General features: G+C 39.9%; 3 protein-coding genes across 3 annotated transcripts; 2 read left to right on the forward strand and 1 right to left on the reverse strand.

Annotated features, from left to right (window-relative positions):
* Window positions 1–871: 871 nt before the first annotated feature.
* On the reverse strand, window positions 872–1,729 carry LOC109622019 (uncharacterized). Its single transcript, XM_020076214.3, has 2 exons — window positions 1,596–1,729; window positions 872–1,531 (listed from the first exon to the last, which is right to left on the reverse strand). Exons 1-2 carry the CDS (start codon window positions 1,683–1,685, stop codon window positions 905–907), a joined length of 717 nt encoding a protein of 238 aa, XP_019931773.3. The 5' UTR covers window positions 1,686–1,729; the 3' UTR covers window positions 872–904.
* Window positions 1,730–1,893: 164 nt separating this feature from the next.
* Window positions 1,894–2,813, forward strand: LOC109420516 (uncharacterized). The gene is made up of 2 exons (XM_019694910.4): window positions 1,894–2,041; window positions 2,112–2,813. The coding sequence occupies exons 1-2, from the start codon at window positions 2,003–2,005 to the stop codon at window positions 2,775–2,777; spliced, it is 705 nt and encodes a 234-aa protein (XP_019550455.4). The 5' UTR covers window positions 1,894–2,002; the 3' UTR covers window positions 2,778–2,813.
* Window positions 2,814–26,205: 23,392 nt separating this feature from the next.
* LOC134286345 (uncharacterized) lies at window positions 26,206–27,372 on the forward strand. Its single transcript, XM_062847953.1, has 2 exons — window positions 26,206–26,761; window positions 26,818–27,372. The coding sequence occupies exons 1-2, from the start codon at window positions 26,660–26,662 to the stop codon at window positions 27,370–27,372; spliced, it is 657 nt and encodes a 218-aa protein (XP_062703937.1). The 5' UTR covers window positions 26,206–26,659.
* Window positions 27,373–27,760: the final 388 nt, after the last annotated feature.

The raw sequence follows: 27,760 nt of genomic DNA on the forward strand, positions 1-27,760 counted from the left end.
GATCTTTTCGTAAAGGAAATTTCCTTGACTTCCTTGGGCATAGCGTATCTTCGTGCCTGCCACACGATATACACATGCAAAATGGTCATTGGCAGAGGAAGCTCTCAGTTAATAACTGTGGAAGTGCTCATAGAACACTAAGCTGAGAAGCAGGCTTTGTCCCAGTGAGGACGTTACGCCAAGAAGGGGAGAGGACATAATGGAAATATTGAAATTGTGTATGAAGCGTAACACAGCGCTGTAGATCTCAAGCGCTGCACGGATCCCAGTTGGTTATGCAATGCTATTATTTGTGGCGAGAATACATAATAGTTATTTATGTAAGGAGTTGCAAAAAGTTGATTTTTTCATTATACAACTCATTTGAGTTTCATAATGTTATGCAATGATTTTTTCATTAATGAACATTATGCAACTATTTTTCATTATGCAACTCATTTCAGTTACGGTACGGAAAAGTAAGGCATTATGATACTGAAATGAGTAGTATAAAATAGAAATTATAATACTGAATTGCATAAATTAATTTTACCAAATTTGGATGATAGAGTGTAATTGCGGTGTAACTATACACAGAACACCTAGTGTGTGATGAATGTAAAAAAAAAAACAACCAGTAATAACTTGTGGAAACTTGTCATAACCCGGCAGAGCATGAAATGGAACAATACAGACAGAAGCGGAGTGCGAGGAATCACAGCTGTTGTGGCGATTTTAGGAAAGTTTAAGATGAATTGGTTGCAATCAACATAGTGCCAGAAACATGGAAGTTATTCACAAGTCTTTTTCAAGGTCTTTTTTGTTTTGTTGAGCAACGTGCTTTATTGAACGCTTACAACATCAGCTACATGTGCAGTTTCTGTAGTATTGATTATTTTTTTTTGATAGTTTATCTCGGGGGTTTTTATTCTATATCTGCACATTCTTTTGAAGTCTTCAGAATATGATCAAAAACGTCCTGTTGAGAGGTAAACTTATGAGTCAAACATTCAGAATAGGCAGTAAGTATCTCGTTCAAAGCGTTTTCAAAAACAGCTAGATCGTCGTCAAACTCCGGGATGTCCTTTGTGATACCAAAGTCCATCGAAGCAATATTGTTTCCGATGGCTTCTGGATTGCTGATGATGTTCCTCTTCCGGAAGAGCGTGAATACATGGTACTGACTTAGATCCACCTCCTGATCGTGATTACGACTGTTTACTTCAGCAAGTAATTCGGCGACCGATGTGTCCAGCTTGTCCAAACACACGCTGTAACCCACTCCAATCCACCTTACGGTGCTTTCCAGCGCTAAGGCGTTGTTTTCCCAACACCAGTAGTCGATGCTTTCGCCGAAGGCCGTCAATTCGGCTTCGATGTCCAAGACCTTTTGGACTGCCTCAGTTTGTGTTGTCAGAACGTTGCGGTAGAAATTATTGAGCACATCTTCGGCGGTCTGCTGGCTGGATCTACTCCGTTTGCTGGGAATTGCTGATTGCACCTGAGCTAGTACATTCAATGAGCTTTGTCTTTTATGTTGGACTTTTGCGGCCTTGAATATAAATTAAATCGATATCGTTATTAAAATTCGTATCGAACGTAAACCTTCTACTTACAATAACTGCCACGAACAGCAATACCAGAACAACTTGTAACAGTTTCATAATGAACAGTCGACGAGTAGAATACACAGGTTTATGTGCCATAAACCATTTGTTGGGTCTTTTATATTGGAAATAACTCGGATATCAGCTTTGCATTTCATCTTATCTTATTTGTTTCCTTGTTGTGTGTACCAAAATGGTAATACAGGTGAGTGAAATTTCTTCTCAGATAAAGTAACGATTATGCAGTATCGCTGAATTGGTGTGTCTATCGAACCCACTTCTTTAATTTATTGATAACCAGATTAGATTGTATTAGCTCGACTGAATTCGGTCTATAAAATCCGGAACAATTCAGGAGTTGCTTCATTTCGTAAACCGCAAATTCGCGCGCGTAGTACATTTGGCAAACCTTCATCATGAAAATATTGCTGTTTCTTGGTTTATTGGCTGTTGCCGTAAGTATCACTACACATGCGGAAGAAGTACGTATAGACATTCAGATTTTTCTTCTATCATTTCGTTTAGAATGCGCAATACTCTGAAGTGCGCCACATTGCTTTAGACGCTGTCGACAAGCTCCGTGAAATTTTGCCCGACTATCAGAGCGCGCATGATATCACGATCAACAAACTGTACGAATCAAAGCAAAAGGCCTTGGGAGAGCTGAACTCATTCTACAATCAAACACTGACGCTGAAGACGAACTCTCTCAAGGTGGTGATGGACGCAGAACTGGGCTTACTCAACTATGGCAACACTATCGAGGATTGGTGTTTCGACAATAACATTTGGGGTCTAATGAGTATCACGGGTTGGGCTGGCAACAAGTACAGCGAATGCATCAAGAAGCTGGATGACTCCATCGAGAAGGACGTTGCTGGAATGTACGAACAATTCGCTGAAGGCGAGGCTAAAATCCAGAAGTATAGTATTTTCGAGGTATTCTTCAAGCCGAGCAATATCATCTCTAGACCGGAATCGCTGGCGGACACCATCAGCAAATTGAAAATTGATATAATGGACGACATTCCGGACTTTGACGACATCATTCGTACATTCATAATTGATCTCAGAGAAAAACAGTTACAGTACACGAATTGCTTGGATGAGCTTCAAACAGTTTTCGACGATGAAATTGAAAGACTGCGCAAGTTTTCGGAAGAGTGTGTCGAAGAACAAAATAATCAATAAACTTCAATAAACTATCATAAATGCTGCCAAGACCAATTTTAATTGTGTGGGGATTAAAGCTGCGAAGATTTTCATCTTCGTCCGTCAATGTGCAGGGTTCCAATAATGTTTACGATACTTACACCCTTTTCCACACGTCATGCATGTAACCCCATTTATTGCTTCTCCAGTATTCGCACGATATGATCAGCCAGCTCTCAGCAGACTGACGACCCATACGAGTTCTTGGAATAATCCGGCTAGTCTAGTCTAGTCTAGTCTACACATACACAGCCATTCATTGAAAGATTTCTGGAAAATGATAGGTTCGACTAATTCTATCATTTTTCTTGTCATTATCGATGCTTGCAGTACATTGCAGAAGAGTTGAAACGACCAGGCCTTCTGACGATACTGATACTCGAACTACGCACATCACTCGATTCATCGTCGCTTTGATCAAGCGTATCAGTCTATGCGGGAATCTGTATTCGTGCATAATCTGCCATAGCTGTTCTTGATCGATTGTATCATACGCTGAATTGAAATCGATGAACAAGTTATGTGTGGGCACGTTGTATTCGCGGCATTTGTGCAACACCTGGCGGATGGCGAACATCTGATCCGTTGTAGTGCGTTCACCCATGAATCCAGTCTGTTATTGCCCCACAAACACTCTTGCAATCAGTGATAGACGACGGCATCAAATTTGAAATTGATCGCGTGGTAGTTCCCGCAATGTAACTTGTCGCCCTTTTTTGTAGGTGGGACACACGATACCTTCCATCCATTCCTACGGTAATACTGCTTCCTCCCAAATCTTGGTAATGACCCAGTGTAGTGCTCTCACCAGTGCTTCTCCACCGTATTTAAAAAGCTCGCTTGGTAATTGATTTGCTCCAGCGGCTTTGTTGTTTTTCAACCGGCCAACCTCCTCCTCAATCTCTTGGAGGTCAGGGGCCGGAAGTCTTTCGTCCTGTGCACATACACCAAGATCTGTTACCACGCCACCTTCGGTACTTGCAACGTCACCATTGAGGTGCTCATCGTAATGCTGCAGCCACTTCTCAACCACCTCACGCTCGCTTGTGAGAAGATTCCCGTGATTGTCTCGGCAATAGAGGTAATAAACTATAGAGGGAGAATGTCGCTGGCGTCGCCGCCGCAACATCTCTTGCTGGCGAAGATAGGGAGGGATATAAGTGTCAAAGCGAAAAAGTATGCAGTTTGACAGATAGATACCCGGGATGTTTGCGAACGAGAACAAAGGGAACAGCAGCGACATTCGTCCTCTATAGTTTATTAACTCTATTGTCTCGGCACATGTCGGCTTGTGGCACAAAACCTCTGAGAGAGTGGTTCAGCTTATAGTAGAACTTTCGTGTGTCCTTAGCGCGGTACACTGGCGGTACAGCTCTTCCATCGCTTCGCGATCTCGTTCTTCCTGCTGGCGCTTCTTCCTTCGGAAGACTGAGTTATACCTGTTCCGCGTCTGTCCATAACGTGCCTCATTCGCCCTTGTACGGTGTTGCAACATTCTCGCACATGCTAAATTCTTCTCGGTTTTCAACTGTTCACATTCGCCGTCCTATCAGTTTTTTCTGTGATTCGGAGTCGCGAAACCTAGCGCTGCAGCCGAGGTACAGCCTACACTCCCGATCAAAAGTTTATTATCACCTCCTCAAAAACATGTCATTTTTTAGGCCCATATATCCGCTAATGTGTCCGATTTCGAAACCCTAGGTCTCATTCAAAAGATAATAAGTCAAAGTGACTTTGAACATGATATAGGCACAGAGAACAGACATCCAAGTCCAGTTCCGAAACTGTGTAAGGAATTTAACGACCATTTGAAATCGGCAACACAAGTGGCAATAGCGTGGCGCTGCAATCGGTTAAATTCCCATACTAATTTAATTCACCACTTGAAAGGTTTCAATTCATCACTGACTGTGGCAATATGGTGTTAGAGTGGGTCATCGTTTATATGGAAAAATTAAATATTCAATGGTATCCCATCAGATCAAAGCTTTTTTGATCCCATTTCAGGACCTAAATAAGTGTGCAAAATTTGGGCACGATCAGTTATTTCTACGTTTTGCGCATCGCGTTTGAAGTTTGAATGGGGTTTTACATGGGAAAACACACTTTTTTGCATTTTTTTCATAACAAGCTCGAATTATTCTGAAACCATGTAACCGATTAAGTGAAAACATAGCCTAGGGTGTCCTGAAAAACTTTGTCGAAGATCGCGAAGTGATCTGATGCTTATGAAAAAAGTTATAGCGTTGGCATTGCTTGGCGAAACAGCATGATTTTGTTGCTATTGTTATTCCTTTACATGTTAAAACATAAACACATGCATGCGGTTCGTTAGTTATAACTATTTTCACAAGCATCGGATCGCTTTGCGGTCTTCAACAAAGTTTTTCAGAACATCCTAGGCTATCATTTTACAGTATCGGTTAAAAAGTTTTAGACAAACTTTTTCAACTTACGGCAAAAATGCAAAAAAGTATGTTTTCCCATACAAAATCCCATACAAATTTCAATTGCAATGCGCAATTTGTAGACGCAACCGATCGTGCTCAAATTTTGCACAGATACTCAGGATCCGAAACGGAACCAAAAAAGCTTTGATCTGAGAAAACGGTTCCGATGACCCACACTGGTGTTTGGCGGCGTTAGTGTTTTCATCGTGTATTGGTTTGCAACCTTACTCAAGTAAAGATTCAAATCCTTACACAACTTTCCGAATGAAATTTGTTCTAGCCTGGATGTCTGTTCTCTGTGATATAGGTTAAACATTTACATAAATATGTATGTGTCCTTTACCCAAAGCTGCCAAATTTTCTAAAAAAAATGAATATAAACTTACGGCAGTGTCGCTGGAAATTGGGTCGACCAAATTTTAATACCTACCTTGATACCTTGTTGGCTACAAAGTAACTTTACTCCAATGCCGAGCGTATAGTAGAGCACCATCTTCGTCGGTCTTGGGCTCCTCCAGTTTCCCCGAACGTGTAGGGATCGTAGATCTTCTTCAACCGCGTGCAGCCAGCGAGTTCGCGGCCGCCCACGAAGTCGCCTACCTCTACCGGGTTCTCTGCTGAATATTGTTTTTGCTATTCTTTCTTCCGACATTCGCACTACGTGTCCAGCCCACTGAAGTCTGCCGTATTTTATACGTTTCACAATATTCGCATCTTCGTACACTTGGTACAACTCGTGATTCATGCGTCTGCGCCACACTCCATTTTCTTGTTTCCCACCGAGAATTGTCCGCAGCACTTTGCGCTCAAAAACTCTAAAAGCTTTTCGGTCTACCTCCTTTAACGTCCACGCTTCGTGACCGTAGAGGGCAACCGGAAGAATCAGCGTCTTATACAGAGCGAATTTTGTTTGCGTTTGCAAGTTACGGGACCTAAGCTGGCTACGCAATCCGCAAAAGGCCCTATTCGCAGCTGCAATACGCCTTTTCACTTCACGGGAAACGTCATTGTCACATGTCGCAAGTGTTCCAAGATAAACAAATTCTTCAACAACTTCAAACACTTCCCCATCAATCACTACCTCAGCACTAACACCACTAGGCCTGCTACTGTCTCTACCCGCTATCATGTACTTCGTCTTGGTAGAGTTAATCGTCAAGCCTATCCTCGCTGTCTCTCTCTTCAGAGGAGCATAAGCTTCCTCCACTGCCCTACGATCGATGCCGATGAGATCAATATCGTCCGCAAAACCGAGGAGCATGTGCGACCGTGTGATGATAGAGCCATTCCTCTGCACGCCTGACCTCCTAATCGCTCCTTCGAGTGCAATGTTGAACAATAAATTTGAAAGAGCATCCCCCTGCTTCAACCCATCCAAGGTCACAAACGACGTAGACACTTCGTCCGCGATCCGAATACTTGATTTTGATCCATCCAGCGTTGCGCGTATCAGCCTAATTAGTTTCGCCGGAAAACCATGTTCTGACATTATCTGCCAAAGCTCATTTCTTTTCACTGAATCGTACGCTGCTTTAAAATCAATGAACAGATGGTGAGTCTGCAAGTTATATTCCCGAAATTTATCTAGGATCGTCCGCAGGGTAAACATTTGATCCGTCGTTGATCGGCCCTCACGAAAACCAGCCTGGTATTTGCCGACGAAGGACTCCTCAAGAGGTCGCAGTCTGTTGAACAGGACACGCGACAGTATCTTATACGCCGAATTTAAAAGGGTAATCCCTCTGTAATTGGCACACTCCAGTCTGTGCCCTTTCTTGTAGATTGGGCATATGAGGACTGCAAAACGGTGAGTCGATAAGGAGAGCGTCCAACATAGCTCTGGTCCTCACAAGTTCCTACCTCATGCTTTCACGGGTCAAACGATGACAAAGACCGCCAGCTAAGAGTTGTGTGCTTAGCTGGTAGTGCAGCCTGGGCACTGTTGTCCTTCTGACTTCAGCTAGATTGAGGAGGTACGATCCGAGCGTCTGTTCACCAAAGAGGGGGGGGGCTCAAATAGCGTCTGTTCTGGCATCCAGCGGCTGAGTATGAAATGCTGTATTGCGTCAGCTATACCTAAGAAGGCAGCCCCTTCAACGCAATGTAGGCAACGCGGCCCCGGTAAGGTAGCCTGCTGAAAACCTTCAAACACCCAGAAAAGCAATAGTAGAGAGAGTAAACCAAATTTTAATATGAGAGCGTTAATATTGTGCGTTGCAAGAAAAACACAATTAGGTATGGCGACTACTTTCCAAGGCTTTCAATGATGGACAAAATGTAATCGCAGTGCAAATGCCACGTGCAGTCGCAGCAGTCATCATATCACTCGGCCATGTGGCAACATTTTTTCAAGAATTTTCAACCCAAGTAACACACTTGTCACCGAAGAGTCACCGCGGCGCAGGTTTTTGTTGCGCATAAGTTATTGTGACTTACTTTTAAGGACAAGGTATTTGGAGTACGTAGATCATAATTTCTAGAGCACCGTTTTATAGAACCGTTGAACGGATTTGGATGAAAATGCATCACGCTAATTATTCAGTGGTTGTCAATAGCGTGATGCATTTTAATCCGAATCCGTTCAACGGTTCTAAAAAACGGTGCTCTAGAAATTTTGAGCAATGTACTCCGAATACCTTGTCCTTAACAAATAAACACTTACTTGCTAGAAGTAAGTCACGGTAACTTCTGCGCAACAAAAACCTGCGCCGCCGTGACTCTTCGGTGACAAGTGTGTTACTTGGGAAAGAGCGCTATGATGGGAAATTTGAAAACAGGTCTGTTTTCTTAGGCGACTGTCTCGCGCGTATCTCTGACTGCGGGTAAAAGTAGTCGCGAAAGTAGATTTTGTTTTGATTCGTATGATATAACCTGTTTTCTATTAGCTTTCAATTGCTTTTTATCGATCTTGGCTAAAAAATCTAGGAAAAAAAGTTACTAATTAAATTAACTCTTGATGTCATCAACCAAAAGTTTGGGGTCGGTCACCCCTCAATATGATGTATCAGCCAAAAGTTTGGGGTCACTGTCCTGTCGTAAAACATGGAAGAGTGATTTGTGATATTGCTGACTGCACCCCAAATTAGACTGACACAATAGTGTGCATACATCTTCAAAGTGGCCGCATCGGATCAAGTTGGGGTCTCCGGTGCACTTATTCCTTGTAAATCAAGGAATAAGTGCAACGAAGACGTCGAGACGATCCGAGGTAAATGTACACTTTTATCACATTTTTTATGCGTACCAAAAACAGGGTGGCCACAGACTCGGGAAATTCGGGAAATGCGGGAAAAAGTCGGGAATTTTGTTTATGATCGGGAATTTTCAAAATGATGTGTAGCGCCTTCAGAATGTAAACCCAAACCTAGATTTGACATACTTTGGATAAAGATTCTTACACAGTTTCAGGAGTTTCACGCAGTAATATCAAAAACCAAATGATGCAGATGAGCATTGGATTCAGAATTACGAGTGATTTCTTGTTTTTTGATAGATATTATCCGGGTGACATGTTTTGATTGTCCGGATGCTTGAATCAACGATTAGACCTTAAATTTAGGCAAAACATATTTTAAATCACAATTTTTAAAAAATAAAAAAAACCTAATCTACAAAAAGTGAAAAAAGTATCGCAAAAAAATATTTGTGGTGGCCAAATTTTAATAAATTTTATCAAAATTGCCATAAATACTTCTCCAACATTCGTTTAATAACATAATAACAGAATAATACTTCTCATTTACTTACATTTTCTTAGAAAGTTTTTAGCCTGTTACTTGGTACAAACTTCCTAAATGGAGGAGAACGTGCCTCTGAAGCAGACCTACCGATACATGTTTAATCATAGCTTAATACAATAATGACGTTAACCAGAAATCATCAAAATCATGGACAAATAAACTATTATTTTTACTAGAAAAGTATGAAATGTTTTCAATGATTTTCTACAGAATATTTCACAAAGCTATTTGTCAACAGTGAAGAAAAACAGTGAGTATAATCGAGGAATCACGTAGTTTGCCGAGTTTCGACTGTCTACTGCCAGGAATAACTAAGCAAATTTATTTTGGTTCAAACCCCTGGAATTCTGGTGGTAATCAGAGAATTCTTATCGATGGGATTTTGTATGTTGACGAAGTGATTTTCTGATTGAGACCATGGAGAAATTATTGACATAATTTTAGAGATTCTTTCCAGATTTTTCTTAGTAGTTTCTTGTAATAGTTAGTTTTTTTGCCGAGCTTTGGGACAAATTTCAATTTATGTTTTCATTGAAACTTTAAAATTATTTATGCAATTCAGTATCATAATTTACATTTTATATAACTCATTTGTGTATCATAATGGCCAATTTTTCCGAACTGGCTCATTATGCAACTAAAATGAGTTGCATAATGAAAAATAGTTGTATAATGTTCATAATGCAACTCATTTGAGTTGCATTATGAACATTATGCAACTCAAATGGGTTGCATTATGAAAAAAATCATTGCATAAAACTTTGTATGGAACTCGTTGCAAAACTCGATTTTTTCAGCACTCTTCGTATTTATCCAACTCGGCAAGCCTCGTTGGATAAATGTACGACTCGTGCTGAAAAAATCAACTTTTTGCAACTCGTTACATAAATAACTATTCTTGATTTGCTAGTGAAGGACTTCCTGAAATTATTACTTCGCAGGAGTATTTAACAATAGTTTTAGAAATTTCGGAATGAGTTCATAAAAAAGATCCCTGCAATTACCAAAGGTATCATAACAATTTCGTATAGTGGCATTTTATTTTATATTTTTGAAAAATTACTAAAACATTGAAAAATCAGTCGTCGCGGAAGAATTTCTGGTGGATTTTATATGGAATTATGAATTGATGACGAAATACTGGGAGGAACTCTCAAAGTGTTTTCTGCGTAACGATTTGTAGAATTAGTGGATTAATTTATAAATAAATACCTAGAATTCATGACATTAAAAAGGAAGCAAAATTGCAAGTTGATAACCAGAAGACATGATTCTCTAGATTTTTTTATGAATTCTTTTAATGTATGGCCTGCCTACTGAAAGAATTCTTGATGTTACCAATGAAAAACATTAAAAGGTTCTTGCAGGAATTTCTTAGGATAGACATATGAACATTGTAGAAGAGTTTTTAACGATAATTCCTAATGCAAATCTGAACAACTCATTTTTGAGCTGTCATATCTCGGAACAGTGTTGGTAAACTCACACTCAAAGCTCACTCATGAACCGCTCCTGCGTGAGCAAGCTCGCTCGCGATTCTGAATCATTTTCTCACGCGCGAGATTTTCATGCAAAATCTCGCTCTTACGAGTCAAGGGCCGAATTCTCATTAGCTTGTAAAACGAATCCAAATCAATTTATACGTCAATCTTTTTTGTTGTATGCAAGGTTTGATCTTGTTCTATCATACAATCCTCAAAACTTCGTTGTAAATAATAAGACTACCAAGAAATTAAGGAATGAGTAAAATCACGAGTCAACTCATGCATGATTTTTTCGACGGTGAGTTTGGCGAGTCATGAATCGCGCGTGAATCAACTCAACCATGAGATTTGAGAATTCGAGTTTTTACCAACACTGTCTCGGAAACTAGTGAACCGAATTGAAAGAAATTTTGAACGTACACTAACACTGACGTTCTCGTTAAGGGATCCGATTTTGACTGAAAAAGGAGCGTGTTAAAAGCGGAACCTATCAATCAGAATCCTTCCTTGCGATTATGTTGAAAATGACTACTGTAACAAAACCGAATACTTTATAACTTCTCAATGGTGATAAAGTAATACGACATGCACTATACAAAGGACACGGGGTATACCACAATAGATCAAAATATTGGTCGCAGTGGTTATGTCCCGAACAGGGGGAAAAAAAACACTATGAAAATGCTTCCCAAACTTTTAAAACATAGGTACTTTTTGAACGTTGAAAAAAGTTATCATGGATTGACATTTTTAGGTGTTTTTTTTTGGAAAATATGTAACTTTTAAATCAATGTCAATAAATTTTAGTGTTGATATCCAAAGATTTTCCACTTCTGTTCTCAAGTTAGGTCTTATCAGATATATTAGAGCCTATTTAGATTGATGGAAAAATACATTTAGTATTTTTTGTGTGATATTGTAAATTTGACTTATTTTCCTCTATATGGGTAAAAATTTCAACCCGGTGTAACTCAATTCGCCGTGAGAAAATATTACATTTTGTAACGTCGTATTAAGTATCAATATATTGTTGATGTAGAGTCGTACCTTGTGAGAAAGTGTATACCATCCATGAATCTATCTCCCTTGATGAAAGCGCACAGCTCTGTTAGGTAGACCTGAAAATGACACGATGAACGAGCATGCAGGCAGGTAGAATGGGTAGAATGTGTTGAGCAACGGCGGCGAAAGCACGCACAGTGACGGTGAAGGATAAATATAAGAAATGTAACGAGAAGAATAATAAACGAGTATTATTTGTAACAGTGAGATTTTGTGTCATCATTTTCCGGAATATTACAGTTGATGAACGTTAAAAAAATCATTCAATTCAATTCACTGGTTTCCGAGATATGACAGTTCAAAAATTAGTTGTCTCAAAATAGTGTTTCCCACGAACGGTTCTTACTTCGCGAAAAATTATTCAATAGAGCCCAAATTTGTACCAAAGATGCACATATAATAGGTTGACAAACAGTCAAATTTTGAGATTTTTTGATGCACTCTATGGAAAGTTACAGCATGTTGAATATTTTTGTTGGCGAAAAAAAGTTGCCTATCCCAAACATTTTGGCCATCCCCTGTACATCTCATTTTAAATCCTAGATTAATTTTCCTATCGTAGATGAATTTGACTAAAATTGGACAAAGTAGGGTATTGGTTCCCTTATTAAGCATGTGGCTCCCATTTTCATCCCACGAAAAACAAAGGATTGAAGCGCTTTTTGTTTTGTTTCTTATTTTTGTATTTTTTGTTAGAAGTGAGCACCCATGAAAACAAAAAGAACGGAGTCAATCGGTGCCGTAATCGCTTGTTTTCGAATAGGATGAAAACAGTGTTGCGAATACTCACTAGCAAAAAATTATACTCACCTGCTTCTATCTCAGTCCAGAAGCATGCTATCAAAAAATAATGTTTGAAGGGGTTTTAGATTGTAGTTTAATCTAAAAGTTTGCCGAATAAAGTAAAGGTCGCAGACGCATACCAAAACCGTGAGAGAGCTGTGAGTACAAGGTGAGTATAAATTACACGAATTTTACTCACCTTGTACTCACAGCTCTCTCACAACTTTGGTATGCGTCTGCGACCTTTACTTTATTCGGCAAACTTTTAGATTAAACAACAATCTAAAAGCCCTTCTAACATCATTTTCTGATAGCATGCTTCTGGACTGAGATAGAAGCAAATGAGTATCACTCTTGCAAGTGAGTATTCGCAACACTGGATGAAAATGGGAGCATGAGATTACTGATGGCACACATACCCTACTTTAAAAAAAAAAAAGATGTGCGCTCTACGCAACAGTTTCATAAAAAATATTCACGAGTTTCCAAGTAAGTTCTTTATAAAGGGGATTAGAAATTAAGCCCAGAATATCGATTTTTTTTAAATATCTAAAAAGAGTTACAAATTTCATCAGAAATGTCAAAGTTTAGTTTTTCAGGTTTTGAGAATTTCTCTATAAATTCAGCTAGAAATTGTTTATGAAAAGAAAACCTTTTTTTATGGCAATCCCCAGGTATTTTCAAAATTTGAGGAAAAAATCCGCTAAAGAATTCATCGCTAGTGCTCTCATAGCACAACTAATATCTTCATTATCTTTTTTGAATATTTTCAATGGATTTCGGATAATTTTGAATCTGGTGGTTTGTATATGAACCTGTTAGCATGACGGAATTTAATTTTCTTAATAATGTTTTGTTTACTCAATTATTGAATTGATTTCCTGATTTGCCACCAGCAGAGTATGTGAGAAAATATCACAAGCATTTATTCAGTATTTTTGCAATAAAATTCTTCTTCCAGGAAGTTTGCTAGCAAATTCATCGAAGAATTTCACCAGAAAACACTCCCATAATTCTGGCTATAGGAATCAAAACAGAGTTATGCCAATAATGCCGTCTTTCATACCTAAGCAATTCCTGGGATAGCGTAGAAAACTCCTTTAAAGAATTCACCAAAGAGTATTTCAGTTAGCCAACTAGATTTTTTTTATTGGAACTTCATCAAGGATTTATTACAGAGTTTACAAAAATCGTTTGGTAATTCCGACACAAACATTTTCAAGTATAGGTTTACGTTACAAGACATCAGAATTAGAAGCAAATTTCAAGCATATGTTACATGTAAATTTCTTTCGATGTTAACGTCTTCAAAATATTGTAAATCTGTCACAGCATCACAATGACATTGTAAATATTCTATTAAGTTTCAGAGATCCACTTAGAAGCTAGGATTCTTGGATGTTTTACATGCTCCACAGGTATATAAAGAAAAGTCGGGAAATTTCAAAATCAGTGCGGGAAAAATGCGGGAATTTTAATTTTGATTTTGTGTGGCCACTCTGCAAAAATAGTGTGATAGTCCAATTTGGGGTGAAGTCTGCAATATATTCGTCATCTATACAGGTTTTTTTTTACGCGGGGGATACGTACCGCGTAAAAAAAACTCAGTTCAAAATTTAAAAAACCGCGTAAAAAAGTCTCACCATTTCTCGACGAATCATGCAAAAATAATTCGATGATTTTTTTTTTTTGTATGGAGTTTTCATTTACGCGGCCGTGTAAATCAAAACCGCGTAAAAAAAGACCTGACTGTAGTTCAATTTTGATTCTTCTTGGATGGCCATCTTGTTAGCTACAGTATCCGGTATCTCGACCGTCCAGACCCGGAGCCTTGTTCAACTTAAGCGGCTTCGCCAGGGCCGGATCTAAGGGGGGCCGGGGGGGCCCGGGCCCCGGGCCCCCACATTTTAGGGGCCCCCACAAAAACCTTTTTTGGTTGCTAACATTAGTTTTATTTTTCATATTACTCAAGTACTGTACTGAAAATAAGGAAAAACATTTTCGATCATCTCTCCGAGGGGCCTCCACATTCGCTCGGGCCCCGGGCCCCCACAATCCTTAATCCGGGCCTGGGCTTCGCTATGACGATGGGCTGGTCGTTCGTTACCGGGCGACCTCGCTGACTAATCTGTATGCATCACCCCAAGGGGTCGTGTTAGCTGCCTGGGCAGAGATTTTAGAAGCACGCCCGCTTACGTGCCTTAATCTCTTTGTTCAGTATCAGTTTAGCCGCCCTGTAGGCCTCACTTTGTTTCATTCTATCATCATCGGTGAGAGCTCTTTGTATTCTCCTCCTAGCTCTTAGGCAGAATGCGCGGAGCTCTGCGATTTCTGGTCACCACCAGTATACCGGTTTGCGTCCATTTCTTAGTATGGATCGCCTTGGCATTGCGGCGTCGCGTGCACGGCTTAGGGTTCCAACTAGATCACAAATGCCGGCTTATCGAAGCGCGAGGTCAGCCCTCCCCGATGGTCGATGACCTTCGGCTGTAACCTTTTTCCTATATAGAAACTGTAACATCCCGGATCTGCGTGTTACTCGATAAGATATGTCCGTTGGAGAAGGTTGCCTACTAAATCATCATCAGCAGAAGCAAAGATCACCGGTGTAATAAAACAGAACGATAGGCAAATAAAATGATGGTAATCACAATGTTCATTGAGTAAAACAACCGCCCACTTGAAATAATCCGAAAATTCGATAACAGACTTTCTAATTCAGGCTGAGGCTGCGTTCGCACCGAAGTACGCACTTTACCTTTATCAGATTTACTGCTGCCTATCGCTCAATTAGCTAGTACCCCCTTTAGAATTATCAAACTTGTTCTTTGAAACTTATTATTACCGCACTTATCGGGTACGTGTACACACTCATAGGTACCTAAATATAAATATTCCAGATGATCAAAAGCCACTGGGGTTTTCCTATGGTTGACCTATAATATGAACGAGCGATTACGAAAACAACGCCATCAAAAGCCATCCACTAATCTGGTACATCTGTTTCTTCAACTCCGCAAGAACAGCTCTCGTCTTCTTCATCCGAGCAGTTATGATGATTTTGGGATTAGGAGTATTGGAATAATGCCACGTGAAGAGAGTAGAATAACTAGCCACAGAATGTCAATGTCGCAAGTGTTCGTGTGACCATCATCTAGTTTGCCACGCCCTTACAGCATCAGTACCGGTCCTACAAGTGTCAAACCAATTTTTATAGTTAAAACAAAACATTCACAAGACCATGTATATTTAAAAATACTGGATAAATATATCTGCGGTATGTAATAAAATAAATTTAATTACACAGCGCAACATTGTTTTGTCTCAAGAGCAAACTTATGTGTCTTCGAAGGATTTTGTTCCGCTGAACCCGAATCCGGGCTCAGATTTGCTCCAACACGTCACAATTTTGAGCTATACCTCAATTTATAGGGCAAAATATGCGATTTTGGGCTTCTTTGGCTGCAAGCCATTAAGCATGGAAATATTTTTTATGCAATCAAAAGGTTAATTGGTCAATTAACATCTAAATTAACGACTCAAGCAAAATATTTCGTTTTACCCAAGTAACAATGGTAGCTGAACAGTGAGAGTCAAAGCTGAACAATGGTTGGTTAAGGGTGCCAGTATCTGAATAAGCCGGAAGCTGAACATCTAGTTGAAAAGTAGCTTGTTGAGTTTACAAAGTATCTTTTGTTCAGCTTATCATCGTATGCTGAATATGATACTCAATAGAAGATTATCCAACTTCTCTACATCCGTTTATCCAGCCTTTCTACAATAATGAATATTATGCGCTAGGACTCTGTTATTCAGCCTTTAATGATAATAACAAATCATCAGTGAGAAAGTTGTGCGGATCATAATAATTGACAAAAATGGATTGTAAATCTAAAATAACATTCAAAAAGAATGATACTTATTACCGCAATTTGAAAAAAAAGACGTGAGAAATGTGAAAAGGTGTTGAAGACCATATTATCTGAAAATAAAGAAAGGGATTTCGTCGCCTTTGATCACCGAACGATGGTTTGCGAATCTGCTGCAGAAGTTACACTATCGAAAGGTAATCTGTACAGAATTTATAAATGATAAAGTATTGCTTCAGCCAAGGGCTTTAATAAAAACAAATCAATCAATCAAAGTATTGCTTGATCAAATATTACATTTGTTCATTTAAAAGGCAACAACGGTATTCCTGATGTTGAACAATTACCAGGGGAAAGAGAATCGGTTGGTCCCAGTGACGCGGTCAGTGATGAGGACTATGGTGTTGAAGGTGACGGTATAAATGATTCACTATCTTATGAACCGGCGGAAGAGGAAATCTATCGTATGGCAGAGGCGCTCGACTGTGAATCAAACCTCTACAATGAAGAACCAAGAGAATCATTACGGAAATGGGCAATTGAACATAACATAAGGCATAAAGCCTTAAAAGATCTCTTACGGATTGTAAAACATCAATATCGAGCAAATGAATATTACTGGCCACGCCTCAGAACACGAGCAATTTCATCAAGGACATTCCAGGTGGAAGATACTGGTATCAATGCTTGGAGGTTTGTTTGAAAAACCGGTTCAAAGACATTTCGGAGGACATCTCTTTGAGGCACGATAGAGATGAGGGTTTTTTCGCGTTCTACCGTTTTGATAACGGCGAAACAACCAGCGTTCTCTAAAAATAGATAACAGATACTTGTTATCCGCACCGTGGAATATCAATTATGAATATTTACCTGTATTTCTGTTCATTTTCTCTGACTGCCGCGTGCCGCGGTGTTTCACGATAACCAAACCGAGAAGCACTGAACTGTAAACAAAACAATGATGTTTTGACAGCTAATCCATGCATTCGTAACAAAGCACTTCCACCGCTTATTCAACCTCAACACAGCCTTTGTTCAAAATTGTTCAACCTTTATTCAGAAACGACGGTATCTAGCTTGTTCTTTCACAAATCACTAAGCTCGTACCATTTCAGGTGGAGCAGATGCAAAGGTAAGTAACTATGAATCAATGCACCGAAGTTCGATTCTCAATAGGACAGATCGGCGAAGTACTAGATTTGTAGTAATGAGCTGAATTTTTGTATGGTGAGAAGGTCAATTCTCCGTTTCTGCAATGAAATGGTGCGAAAAGCGTAGGTATTATGATTCCTTGCCTAATTTGATGCTGTTTGAGCAAAACTTTGGATAACTATGTTGTTTATGTTGCAAGAAATGGAGAAAACAACAACACTGTTGAACAAAGTTTTGCTCAAACAGCATCAAATTAGACAAGGAACCATAATACCCACGCTTTTTGCACCATTTCTTTGCAGAAACGGAGAATTGACCTTCTCACCATACAAAAATTCAGCTCATCACTACAAATCTAGTACTACACCGAACGTGCCCCATTATAATCATCATTTATATATTTCAATTTCAGCAACTATGAACTACTTTTCTTCATCTAGACCAAGAGTCCTGGCAATTATGGCTTAAATTGTGTGGGACTAATGCTGTTTTTTTTTTTATTTGATAGTGCTGCATAAGTGATGATGAATTGCTGAACTAAAGATGATTAAGCTACTCTAAAGCTTCACCTGATCCTTATCTTTTTTTTTTTTGGTTTTTATTTTTGTGTATTTTAACTTATGCTAATTCTACACTCTGATCCTTATCTGTTCTATAAATATAATCAATAATCATTCCCATTTGCTGAAGAATTGATGGATAAAGGCTGAAAAGCGTTCATCGCTCGGATATAAGCGTTTCTTCAACCTTAATCCAGCTTCATGGATAGCTCAAATCAACCTTTGGCTGGATAAAATCACCAAAATTGGGTGTTTAAGAGCTGAACAAATGTTTACAGTTCTTTTGTACATCTTTTGTTCAAATTAAGGCTGATTAGCATAAGTTAGAGAAGCGCTTAATCAACATCAAATTGTTACCTGGGTACCTAATCAAATTTGATAGATTTAAGCATTTTATGTAAGTATGAAAACTTGCATGCAACTTTTGGAGGGTGACTTGTATGGGAAATATCGTACCTAACATAAATCGCTTAAAACTATCAAATTCGATTTTGTAAAACGCAATATTTTGCATGAGTCGTTAATTTAGATGTTAATTGACCACTTTATCCTTTGATTGGTTAAAAAATATATTTCCATGCCTAATGGATTACAGTCAAAAATGCCCGAAATCACATATTTTGCCCTATAAATTGAGGTATATCTCAAAATTGTGACGATTTGGAGCAAATCTGAGCCCGGATTCGGACTCAGCGGCCCAAAATCTGTCAGAGACACATAAGTTTGCTCTTGAGACAGACCAAAAGTTAATTTTTGTTACGCTGTGTTATTGACTACAGCGCCATTACTGATCTAATATCTCATACATCTACTGTGAAGAGGAACCTAATTGACGTTATGCCAAATATAATCATTTCCAACAGAGTTATGCCAAATGGGATAGGTGTCCACGATAAGGAAGAAAAAAAGAAAACAATTCGGAGCACTTCAAAGTGCTTGATCTAGAAACAACTTTATCGAAGGCACAAACCGTAACAACGGCAACTCACAATAAGCATTTGTAAGGTTCAGTAACGACTTTGAATTCGATCACTCCTTTTTATACAGTTTTGTTAACGCATTTCTATTGTTTTGGTGCCCAAAAACCACTAAATCAAACTTCAACCATCGCACAACAATAATGACAATGTCGCAACCTGCATTTGCTGCGACAATCCACCCAATGCGACATAGATTTGTGCCAACTTGAACTTGGATAGAGATCGTACACCACAAGCACAGACCAACAGATGTAGCGAGCTATCAAACTTTTAAATAGACCGTTGAATTGATGTACGATGGGAATTGTCAGAGTGATACGTCTGTTTGTCTGTGCTACATGTTTAGAGAAAGTTAAGCCTTGCATCGCGATTTTCGATGAATATCTTCGAGTCGGTAAACACTGCAACGCTGTTGAAGATCTACCATCAAAAAGTTTCGATTTTGGGTTAGTATAATCGATTATTTACGAGTCCAAAAGTACGCAACAAATTTAGCTTCTGTTTTGTCATTAATTATACAAACTATTAATGAAATAGGATACAAATAGGATCTACAGCGGCTAGAGTTTATTGTTTAGCATAGAGTTATGTCACACGAAGGACTGCAAAACAGTGAGACGATAAGGAGAGCGTCCAACATAGCTCTGTCCTCACAAGTTCCTACCTCATGCTTCCACGGACAAGCGAGAGCGAAGACCACCGCAACTAAGAGTTGTGTGCTTAGCTGATAGTGCAGCCTGGGCACTGCTGGCCTTCGAACTTCAGCTAGATTGAGGAGGTACGTCCCGAGCGTTTGTTCACCAAGGAGGTGCGGCTCAAACAGTGTCTTTTCTGGTATCAAGCGGCTGAGTATGAAATGCTCCCCCACCGGAAGCTATATCTAAGGTAGCAGCCCCACCACTGTGGATAGGGGACCTTAGGCTAACAACCTACTGCTCTCGAAATAAAAAAAAATCGTTACAGAAACCGAAAATGAGAGATTACGAACTGATTCAACGGCATCGACTTTAAGTGCGAAGCAACGGACAAGAATTTGAACTTGGAATGTATTAACCCTAGCCACAAGTTCGACGCATTACCCGTGCCAACACCGAAGTTTCATAATTGCAGGAGATTTAAACAGCCATCCGTAGCATGAAATCGAACAGGGCCCTGGGGGTCGATCGCATATCAGTCGAGATGCTCAAAGTTGACCCCATAGTAACTGCCCGACTGCCGAACTGCATGCAGTACAGGATATTTTCCAATTCCATCCGGGTCGTTTCTGGAGTGAGGTAAGGATGTATTCTATCACCGCTACTGTTTCTCATCGTAATCGACGAGATCCTGGTAGGTGCGATTGATCGTGAACCAACTCGTGAGTTGCTGTGGGAGCCCATTACCATGGAGCACCTAAATGACTTCTAATCGGCTGATGACGTTGCTCTCCTAGCCTAACGGCGCTCTGATATACAGAGCAAGCTCGATGATCTTGCCAATCGCTCATCGGCGGCTGGTCTTACCATCAACGTCAACATGATCAAATCGTTAGATGTAAACACGGTCAACCCTTTCAGCTTTAAGGTAGATGGGCAACCAGTGAATAATGTTGAAAGCTTCCAATATCTTGGTAGCCAATTGGCGGCGGATGGCGGTATCAAGATCGACATAGGTGCACAGATCAATAAGGCAAGGGCTGCTTTTGCGAGCTAAGGAAATGTATGAAAAAATAACAAGTTTGCTCGACGCTCCAAATTCCGAATGTTCAACTCGAACCTGAAACCTGTGCTACTGTACGCCAATGAAACATGGTGTGTATCAGTGGAGACCACTCAACGGCTGCAGGTCTTCATTCATTATGTGTCTGCGGTATATAATTCGTACATGGTGGCCTCACAATTGGATCTCCAATGTAGAGCTCCAGCGTCGATGTAATCAAAAGTCAATAGCAACAGAAATTCGGGAGCAAAAGTGGAGGTGGGTCGGCCACACTCTACGTAGAAGTGGGAACGAAATATGCAAGCAAGCGTTAGATTGGAACCCACTAGCACATCGCAGTAGCGGCAGGCCCAGAGGCTCATGGCGGCGCAGCCTCAACAACGAAAAAAAGCAAATCGGCAGCAAGTTTGCCACAAGTCAAGGCGATGGCGGGCAATCGCCCAGCATGGAGATCATACAATTCGGCCCTTTGTACTTCAGAAAGAGCCACCAAGTGTTAAGATTTGTTCACCATTTTGTGTTTGTGTCGTTTTCCGAGTTCACATAGGAAGCTCCAAGCCTCGCTGTAGAGACTAACATTAGAGTAAGCTATGATTAACCCATTAACGCCCGAATTATGCCACAATCACAGTAGATGTCTGATTTTTTCTGGAGTACCTCAACCACATAAAAGAAAGTTATTGCAGTCATTTAAACGGAAATCTACGGTGAAATTTTCGTTTTAATACACAGTGGGGCATATGCACGTGAAACGTTGAAAAAATATTTTTCTATTTTTTTTTTGCGCAGCTACTTTCTATGAGCTCTGTAAATCTATTTGAGATGACTGATCATGATGCAAGGAATAGTTGATATTCTCCTAAAAAAAATTTACAGTTTGAAATGTTCCAGAATGGGTTTACTTTAGTGATAACTAAAAAAAATCTACTATAAGTTTATCAATGGATAGTTTTCAACAGTTTTGAGGCATTCCAATATGCATCATTCTAATAAATTCTATACAAAATAAGTTGATTTTCGGCATTCTTGTAATATATCCTGCCCACCTTATCCTTCTGGCTTTGGCAACTGCAGAGCGTAGCGAGCACGTGGCTCACCCTCTGCCACCACACAACGTTATCTTGTACAGCGACAAAGATTATCATTAGCACTCGTCATTCGTAAACTCCAAATGTTTGCAAGTGTTCTTTGAGCTTGGTTTATGTTTCATTTTATAAAGGACCCCCTTGTTAGAAACCTTAGTAGAAACGATTTCCGCTGATGATGCGTGATCGTATTTCACGGCTCACGTAAATTACAGCTGTGGTTATATGGACCAGAGGTCTTTATGTAGTTCTGTTCTCGAGATACACAAGTTCAAAATTTCTATGTGTTGCGGCGAAAATCAGCCATTTTACCCTCGCGCAAACAGTGAGAGTAGTTATATGCTATTAGCTTTACTGTAGGTGATACAAATAAAACGAGTAGGAAGTAGCGATAGTATCAAGTGCTACTAGTCGATCACAGTAAGAATTTGTAATAAAAGGAAACTAGATCCGGGTTGAACCGAGGCCGATAATTATTGTTGTCAAGTGGCTGAAGAAATTGTTGTAAAATGAAAAATGAACAATAAAATGAAACAAACTATTCTAGTTTTAGCTGATTCAAGCAACCACCAGTGTGCTCCATCTGCTCAAAGAACTCCAGTAAAATTCTTCCTCGGCAACACTATGAATCATTGTAATAGCCTGACGGGCTAACCAAAAACCAATCAGTTCATCATAGGATAACAACTCTCCTGAACGTGCACGAAAAAGTGAAAAGAATGGAAGACGGTGCAAAATGCTTCATTTTCCACAACATTAGCAAAACTTACTAATCTGTGAATAGACTATTGGACATTCAAGTCTTTTGGGCTCTAACCAAATTGCAGGGCGGTAATTAATCAAATTACGTTAAATTTATCTATCTACAGCAATTTTGCATAAAGCTGATCAATCAGTAGGTCGGCTCCAGAGGCACGTTCGATCCAAACGAATGCCTTTGAGATGAGAGTCACAATGAACCTGAGTAAAGATAACAAATTGATACCACATAGCACGTTATCGAAAATTACGTTATCATTGAGTTCAAGTTGATAACTAATTATACTATACTATATTTTTTTCAATATTATATTTAATTATCAATATGAAATATGACGGCTGTTTGATACCTAGCTGGTTTTGTTATCAATCAGTAGCCATGCAGTTCTATTTTATCGAAAAAACTACTTTACCACTATTAGTTCAGAATTTTTAAACTCCACTTTCGCCATTATCATTCACTATCAGATAGCTCTTGATCGACCTTGTCGAAGTCAAAAATTTTCTATGTAGTCCGATTCTCGAGATACAGACGTTCAGAATTTTCAGAGCTCACTTGCGCAACCTACCGGATAAACCCAGAACCAACTAGGTCACTATCCATTAGCCCTTGGTTTACTGATCAACTTTGCTGAAGACGAAATTTTTCTATGAAGCCTGATTTTCGAGAATCAGCTGCTGAGAATTTCTGAAATTCACTAGCGCTACCTAGCGGATAAACCTTTAATCAACTAGTTCACTATCGGAGAGATTGTGATGTTCTGATCGACCTTACCGAAGACGAAATTTTTCTATGTAGCCTGATTTTTTAGATACAGAAGTTCAGAGCTTTTAGGGCTCACTAGCACATCCTAGCAGGTTTGCCTTGAACCAACTAGTGCACTATCGGGTAGCTCTTGATGTCCTGATCGAACTTGCCGAAGATGAAATTCAGCAGAAACGGAGTCTGGAATTTTCAGGGCTCACTAACGCCTCTTAACGGATATACCTTGAACCAAGTAGTGTGCTATCGGGTAGCTCTTGATGCCCTGATCAACTTTGTCGAAGGCGAAATTTTTCTATGTAGTCTGATTCTCGAGATACAGAAGTTCAAATTTTTGAGAGCCCGCTTGCGCCACCTTACGGATAAACCTAGAACCAACTAGTTCACTATCGGAAAGGCTCTTGATGTCCTAATCAACTCTGCTGAAGACAAACAATTTCTATGTAATCTGGTTGTTGAAAAACGAAAGTAATGAATTTCTATGACTCACTAGCGCCACCTAGTGGATAAGCCTAGAACCAACTAGTTAAATATCGGATAGCTCAAGATGTCCTGATGGACCTTGTCGAAGATGAAATTATTATATGTAGTCTGATTCTCGAGATATAGATGTTTATTTTTTTTGGAACTCACTAACGCCAGCCAGCGGATAAACATCTTGATGCCCTGATCAACTTTGCCGAAGACGAAATTCTTCTATGTTGTCTGATTCTCGAGATACAGAAGTTCACAATTTTTAGAGCTCACTTGCGCCACCTAGCGGACAAGCCTACAATCAACTAGTTCATTATCGGCTGGCTGTTGATGTCGTGATCAACCTTGCCGAAGATGGAATTCTTCTATGTTGTCTGGTTGTTAAGAAACAGAAGTTAAGAATTTGACTCAGTAGCGCCACCTAGTGGATAACCCTAGAACCAACTAGTTCAATATCGGTTAGCTCTTGATATCCTGATCGACCTTGTCGAAGACGAAATTCTGAAATTCTTCTATGTAGTCGGATTCTCGAGATACAGAGATATAAATTTTTTAGGACTCACTAGCGCCACCTAACGGACAAACCCAGAATCAACTAGTTCATTATCGGATAGCTATTGATGTCCTGATCAATCTTGCCGAAGATGAAATTCTTCTATGTACATAGTCGGATTCTCGAGACACAGAGGTTTAATTTTTTAGGACTCACTAGTGCTACCTAACGGATGAACCCAGAACCAACTAGTTCACTAGCGGATAGCTAACGATGTCCTGATCAACCTTGCCGAAGACGGAATTCTTCTATGTAGTCGGATTCTCGAGATACAGAGGTTTAAAATTTTGAGGACTCACTAGTGCCACCTAACGGATAAACCTAGAATCAATTAGTTCATTATCGAATAGCTATTGATGTCCTGATCAACCTTGCCGAAAACGAAATTCTTCTATGTAGTCGGATTCTCGAGATACAGAGTTTTTTTAGGATTCACTATCGCCACCTTAGGGATGAACCTAGAACCCACTAGTTCACTAGCGGATAGCTATTGATGTCCTGATAAACCTTGCCGAAGACGAAATCCTTCTATGTAGTCGGATTCTCAAGATACTGAGGTTTAAATTTTTTGGGACTCACTAGCGCCACCTAACGGATAAACTTAGAACCAACTAGTTCATTATGGGATAGCAATTGATGTCCTGATCAATCTTGCCGAAAACGAAATTATTCTATTTAGTCGGATTCTCGAGATAGAGGTTTAAATTTTTGAAAACTCATTAACGCCACCTTACGGATGAACCTAGAACCAACTAGTTCACTATCGGATAGCTATTGATGTCCTGATCAACCTTGCCGAAGACGAAATTATTCTATTTAGTCGGGTTCTCAAGATACAGAGATTTAATTTTTCTATGACTCACTAGCGCCACCTAACGGATAAACTTAGAACCAACTAGTTCACTATCGGATAGCTCTTGATGTCCTGATCAACATTGCCGAAGACGAAATTCTTCTATGTTGTCAGATTCTTGAGATACAAAGGTTTTTTTCTTGGACTCACTAGCGCCACCTAACGGATAAACCTAGAACCAACTAGTTCACTATCAGATAGCTCTTGATGTCCTGATAAACTTTGCTGAAGACAAAAGTTTTCTATGTAGTTAGATTCTCAAGGTACGAGCGCGACGATATTAGCAATGGCTGTTGACGAAACATCTATCAAAGCACAATGTTTCATGATCACTAGCGCCACCTACTGGAGCGAATACGTACTAAATTACTTGCTATCGGAGAGTCCTTGATCTCCTCAACAACTTTGCTGAAGACACCAGTCTTCCAAAATGCTTCATTTCTCCGCAGTTATCGCAAAAGTTACTGATCTATAAATAGATCACTGGGCGTTCGAGGCATCTGATCTATAAATAGATCACTGGGCGGAAATGGGTTAAAGAGAGAACTTAGCAACCGACAATAAACAGGACACTTTTGCTCTGACAGTACTGGTGAACGGTTGTCAATAAACTCAGTGTAAGTGTATTACTATATCCGGATTTGCCCCCTAATTCCGATCCCTTGGAAATCCCTCGGAACTCCCGTGCTTCTGATCCCTACAATCTGGCGACGAGGTGAAAGCCGAAGGTAATTTTATTATATTTTATGATCATTTTAGTATTGAATGAATTCAAAATTTTGTTGGTGAAAAATGGAGTTTCTACCATTTTGGGTAGCGTTTTGATCTCGGATCTAATATGGAGTTTCTATCATTTGATAGCGATTGGAGTGATCCATAGCTTGGAGATACTACCATTTTTGGTAGCGATAGGATCTTGGATCCATAAAAGGAGTTTCTACCATTTTGGTAGCGGCGGGATCTTGGATCCAGAAAATGGAGTTTCTACTGAGTCAGTAGCGTTCGGATTTTCAATCCATCGAATGGAGTTTTGATTTCAATGGTGGTGATCAGATTTATCGATTTTTGAATACATTTGGTAGTACATATTATGTTTTTGATTGATTTGTGGAAAGTAGAAATTTATTTATAAACGAAAGCGGAATCTGTAAAAGCAGGAAAAAAATGTTTTGAAGGTTACTATGGTAACGGCAAACGAACTATTTGAATTCATTTGATAAAGCAAAATCATCAGAAAAGGATGATAGTAAAATGATGTGTTTACACGTTACAGATGGAAACGGATATTTGAGCTATACCGCCGTTTTGTTGTGAGCAAATCGAGCGCTCTCGGTTGGCTAGAGAATGGAAATCATGGAAAGGCACACTTGAGTGTTATTTTGAAGCTCATAATATTCAAGAACAGAAGATTATGAGAGCTAAAATGCTGCATCTTGGCGGCCCGCAATTGCAACGGGTTTTGCCAATTTACCAGACACGGAGAAGTTTCCTTTGGTATCGATTGAGAAGCAGTGGTATGATGTTGCGGTAGAAAGATTGGATGATTATTTTAAACCTGTTCGACAAGATACTCTTGAAAGACATCGTTTACGCGAAATGAGGCAAAAGAAGGATGAACGATTTGCGCAGTTCGTGCTTCGTCTACGCCAACAGGTAGCTGAATGCGGGTTTGAGAAGTATTCATCAGATATCGCGAAGGTACCATATTCTATTTATTTAAGCATATGTGAATTTTAATTTATTAAATGTTGAAGGTTTTAACTGAAATCACACTGATAGACGTAATCGCTCAAGGTTGTACGTCTAATGAGTTGCGAAGCCGGATTTTGAAGGAGGATCAAACGCTTCCGCAGATAGAAGCTTTGGGAGCTATGATCGAAAGTGTAGAAGAACAAGTGAGAGGCCTCTCCAGTTTTTCAACATCCGAAGAGAAGATTTACCGTATTGAAGAACGCAAGGCTGATGGATCAAATGTGCAGACTTCCGGCGGCAAGATAAACCACATTGTGAGAAGTTCAACGGGTAATCATAATCCAAATGTGCGAGATCGTGTGGCATGTTTCAGCTGTGGAAGACACGGTCATTTTTCCAACTCACCTCACTGTCCAGCACGAAATCAAGAATGTAGAAACTGCAAAATGCGTGGCCATTTCGAAACGGTTTGTCGAAAAGGAAAGAAACGAGGTGCATTCAATCAAAGCGGACAGAAGGAGTCAAAGAAAATACGGCTAGTGGAATCCACTGAGACGAATTCGGAAATGCAGGCAGAAAATGTGGAAGCGGAAAAAACATACTACGCGTTTTACTAGAAGAATGCGAACCGATACCAATGGCGACGACCACAGCGACGAAAAGGGACTTGCGATTGGAAGCTCGGTACGTGGAACTGCAGATCTCTCAACTTCATCGGGAGCACCCGCATACTCGCCGATATACTGAAGGACCGCGGGTTCGGAATCGTAGCGCTGCAGGAGGTGTGTTGGACAGGATCCATGGTGCGAACGTTTAGAGGTAATCATACCATCTACCAGAGTTGCGGCAACACACGTGAGCTGGGAACAGCTTTTATAGTGATGGGCGACATGCAGAGGCGCGTGATCGGTTGGTGGCCGATCGACGAAAGAATGTGCAGGTTGAGAATCAAGGGCCGATTCTTCAACATTAGCATAATAAACGTGCACAGCCCTCATTCCGGAA

This window comes from Aedes albopictus, chromosome 2 (assembly GCF_035046485.1).
Source record: "Aedes albopictus strain Foshan chromosome 2, AalbF5, whole genome shotgun sequence".
Lineage (NCBI taxonomy): Eukaryota > Metazoa > Arthropoda > Insecta > Diptera > Culicidae > Aedes > Aedes albopictus.

Bases quoted from the DNA above. Each gene is read 5' to 3' on its own strand.
- LOC109622019 (XM_020076214.3), bottom strand. From the start codon at position 1,685: ATGGCACATAAACCTGTGTATTCTACTCGTCGACTGTTCATTATGAAA. The intron at 1,532-1,595 runs GTAAGTAGAAGG...TTTATATTCAAG, and splicing joins TGCTGTTCGTGGCAGTTATT to GCCGCAAAAGTCCAACATAA.
- LOC134286345 (XM_062847953.1), top strand. From the start codon at position 26,660: ATGAGGCAAAAGAAGGATGAACGATTTGCGCAGTTCGTGCTTCGTCTA. The intron at 26,762-26,817 runs GTACCATATTCT...TAAATGTTGAAG, and splicing joins ATTCATCAGATATCGCGAAG to GTTTTAACTGAAATCACACT.
- LOC109420516 (XM_019694910.4), top strand. From the start codon at position 2,003: ATGAAAATATTGCTGTTTCTTGGTTTATTGGCTGTTGCC. The intron at 2,042-2,111 runs GTAAGTATCACT...CATTTCGTTTAG, and splicing joins TTGGTTTATTGGCTGTTGCC to AATGCGCAATACTCTGAAGT.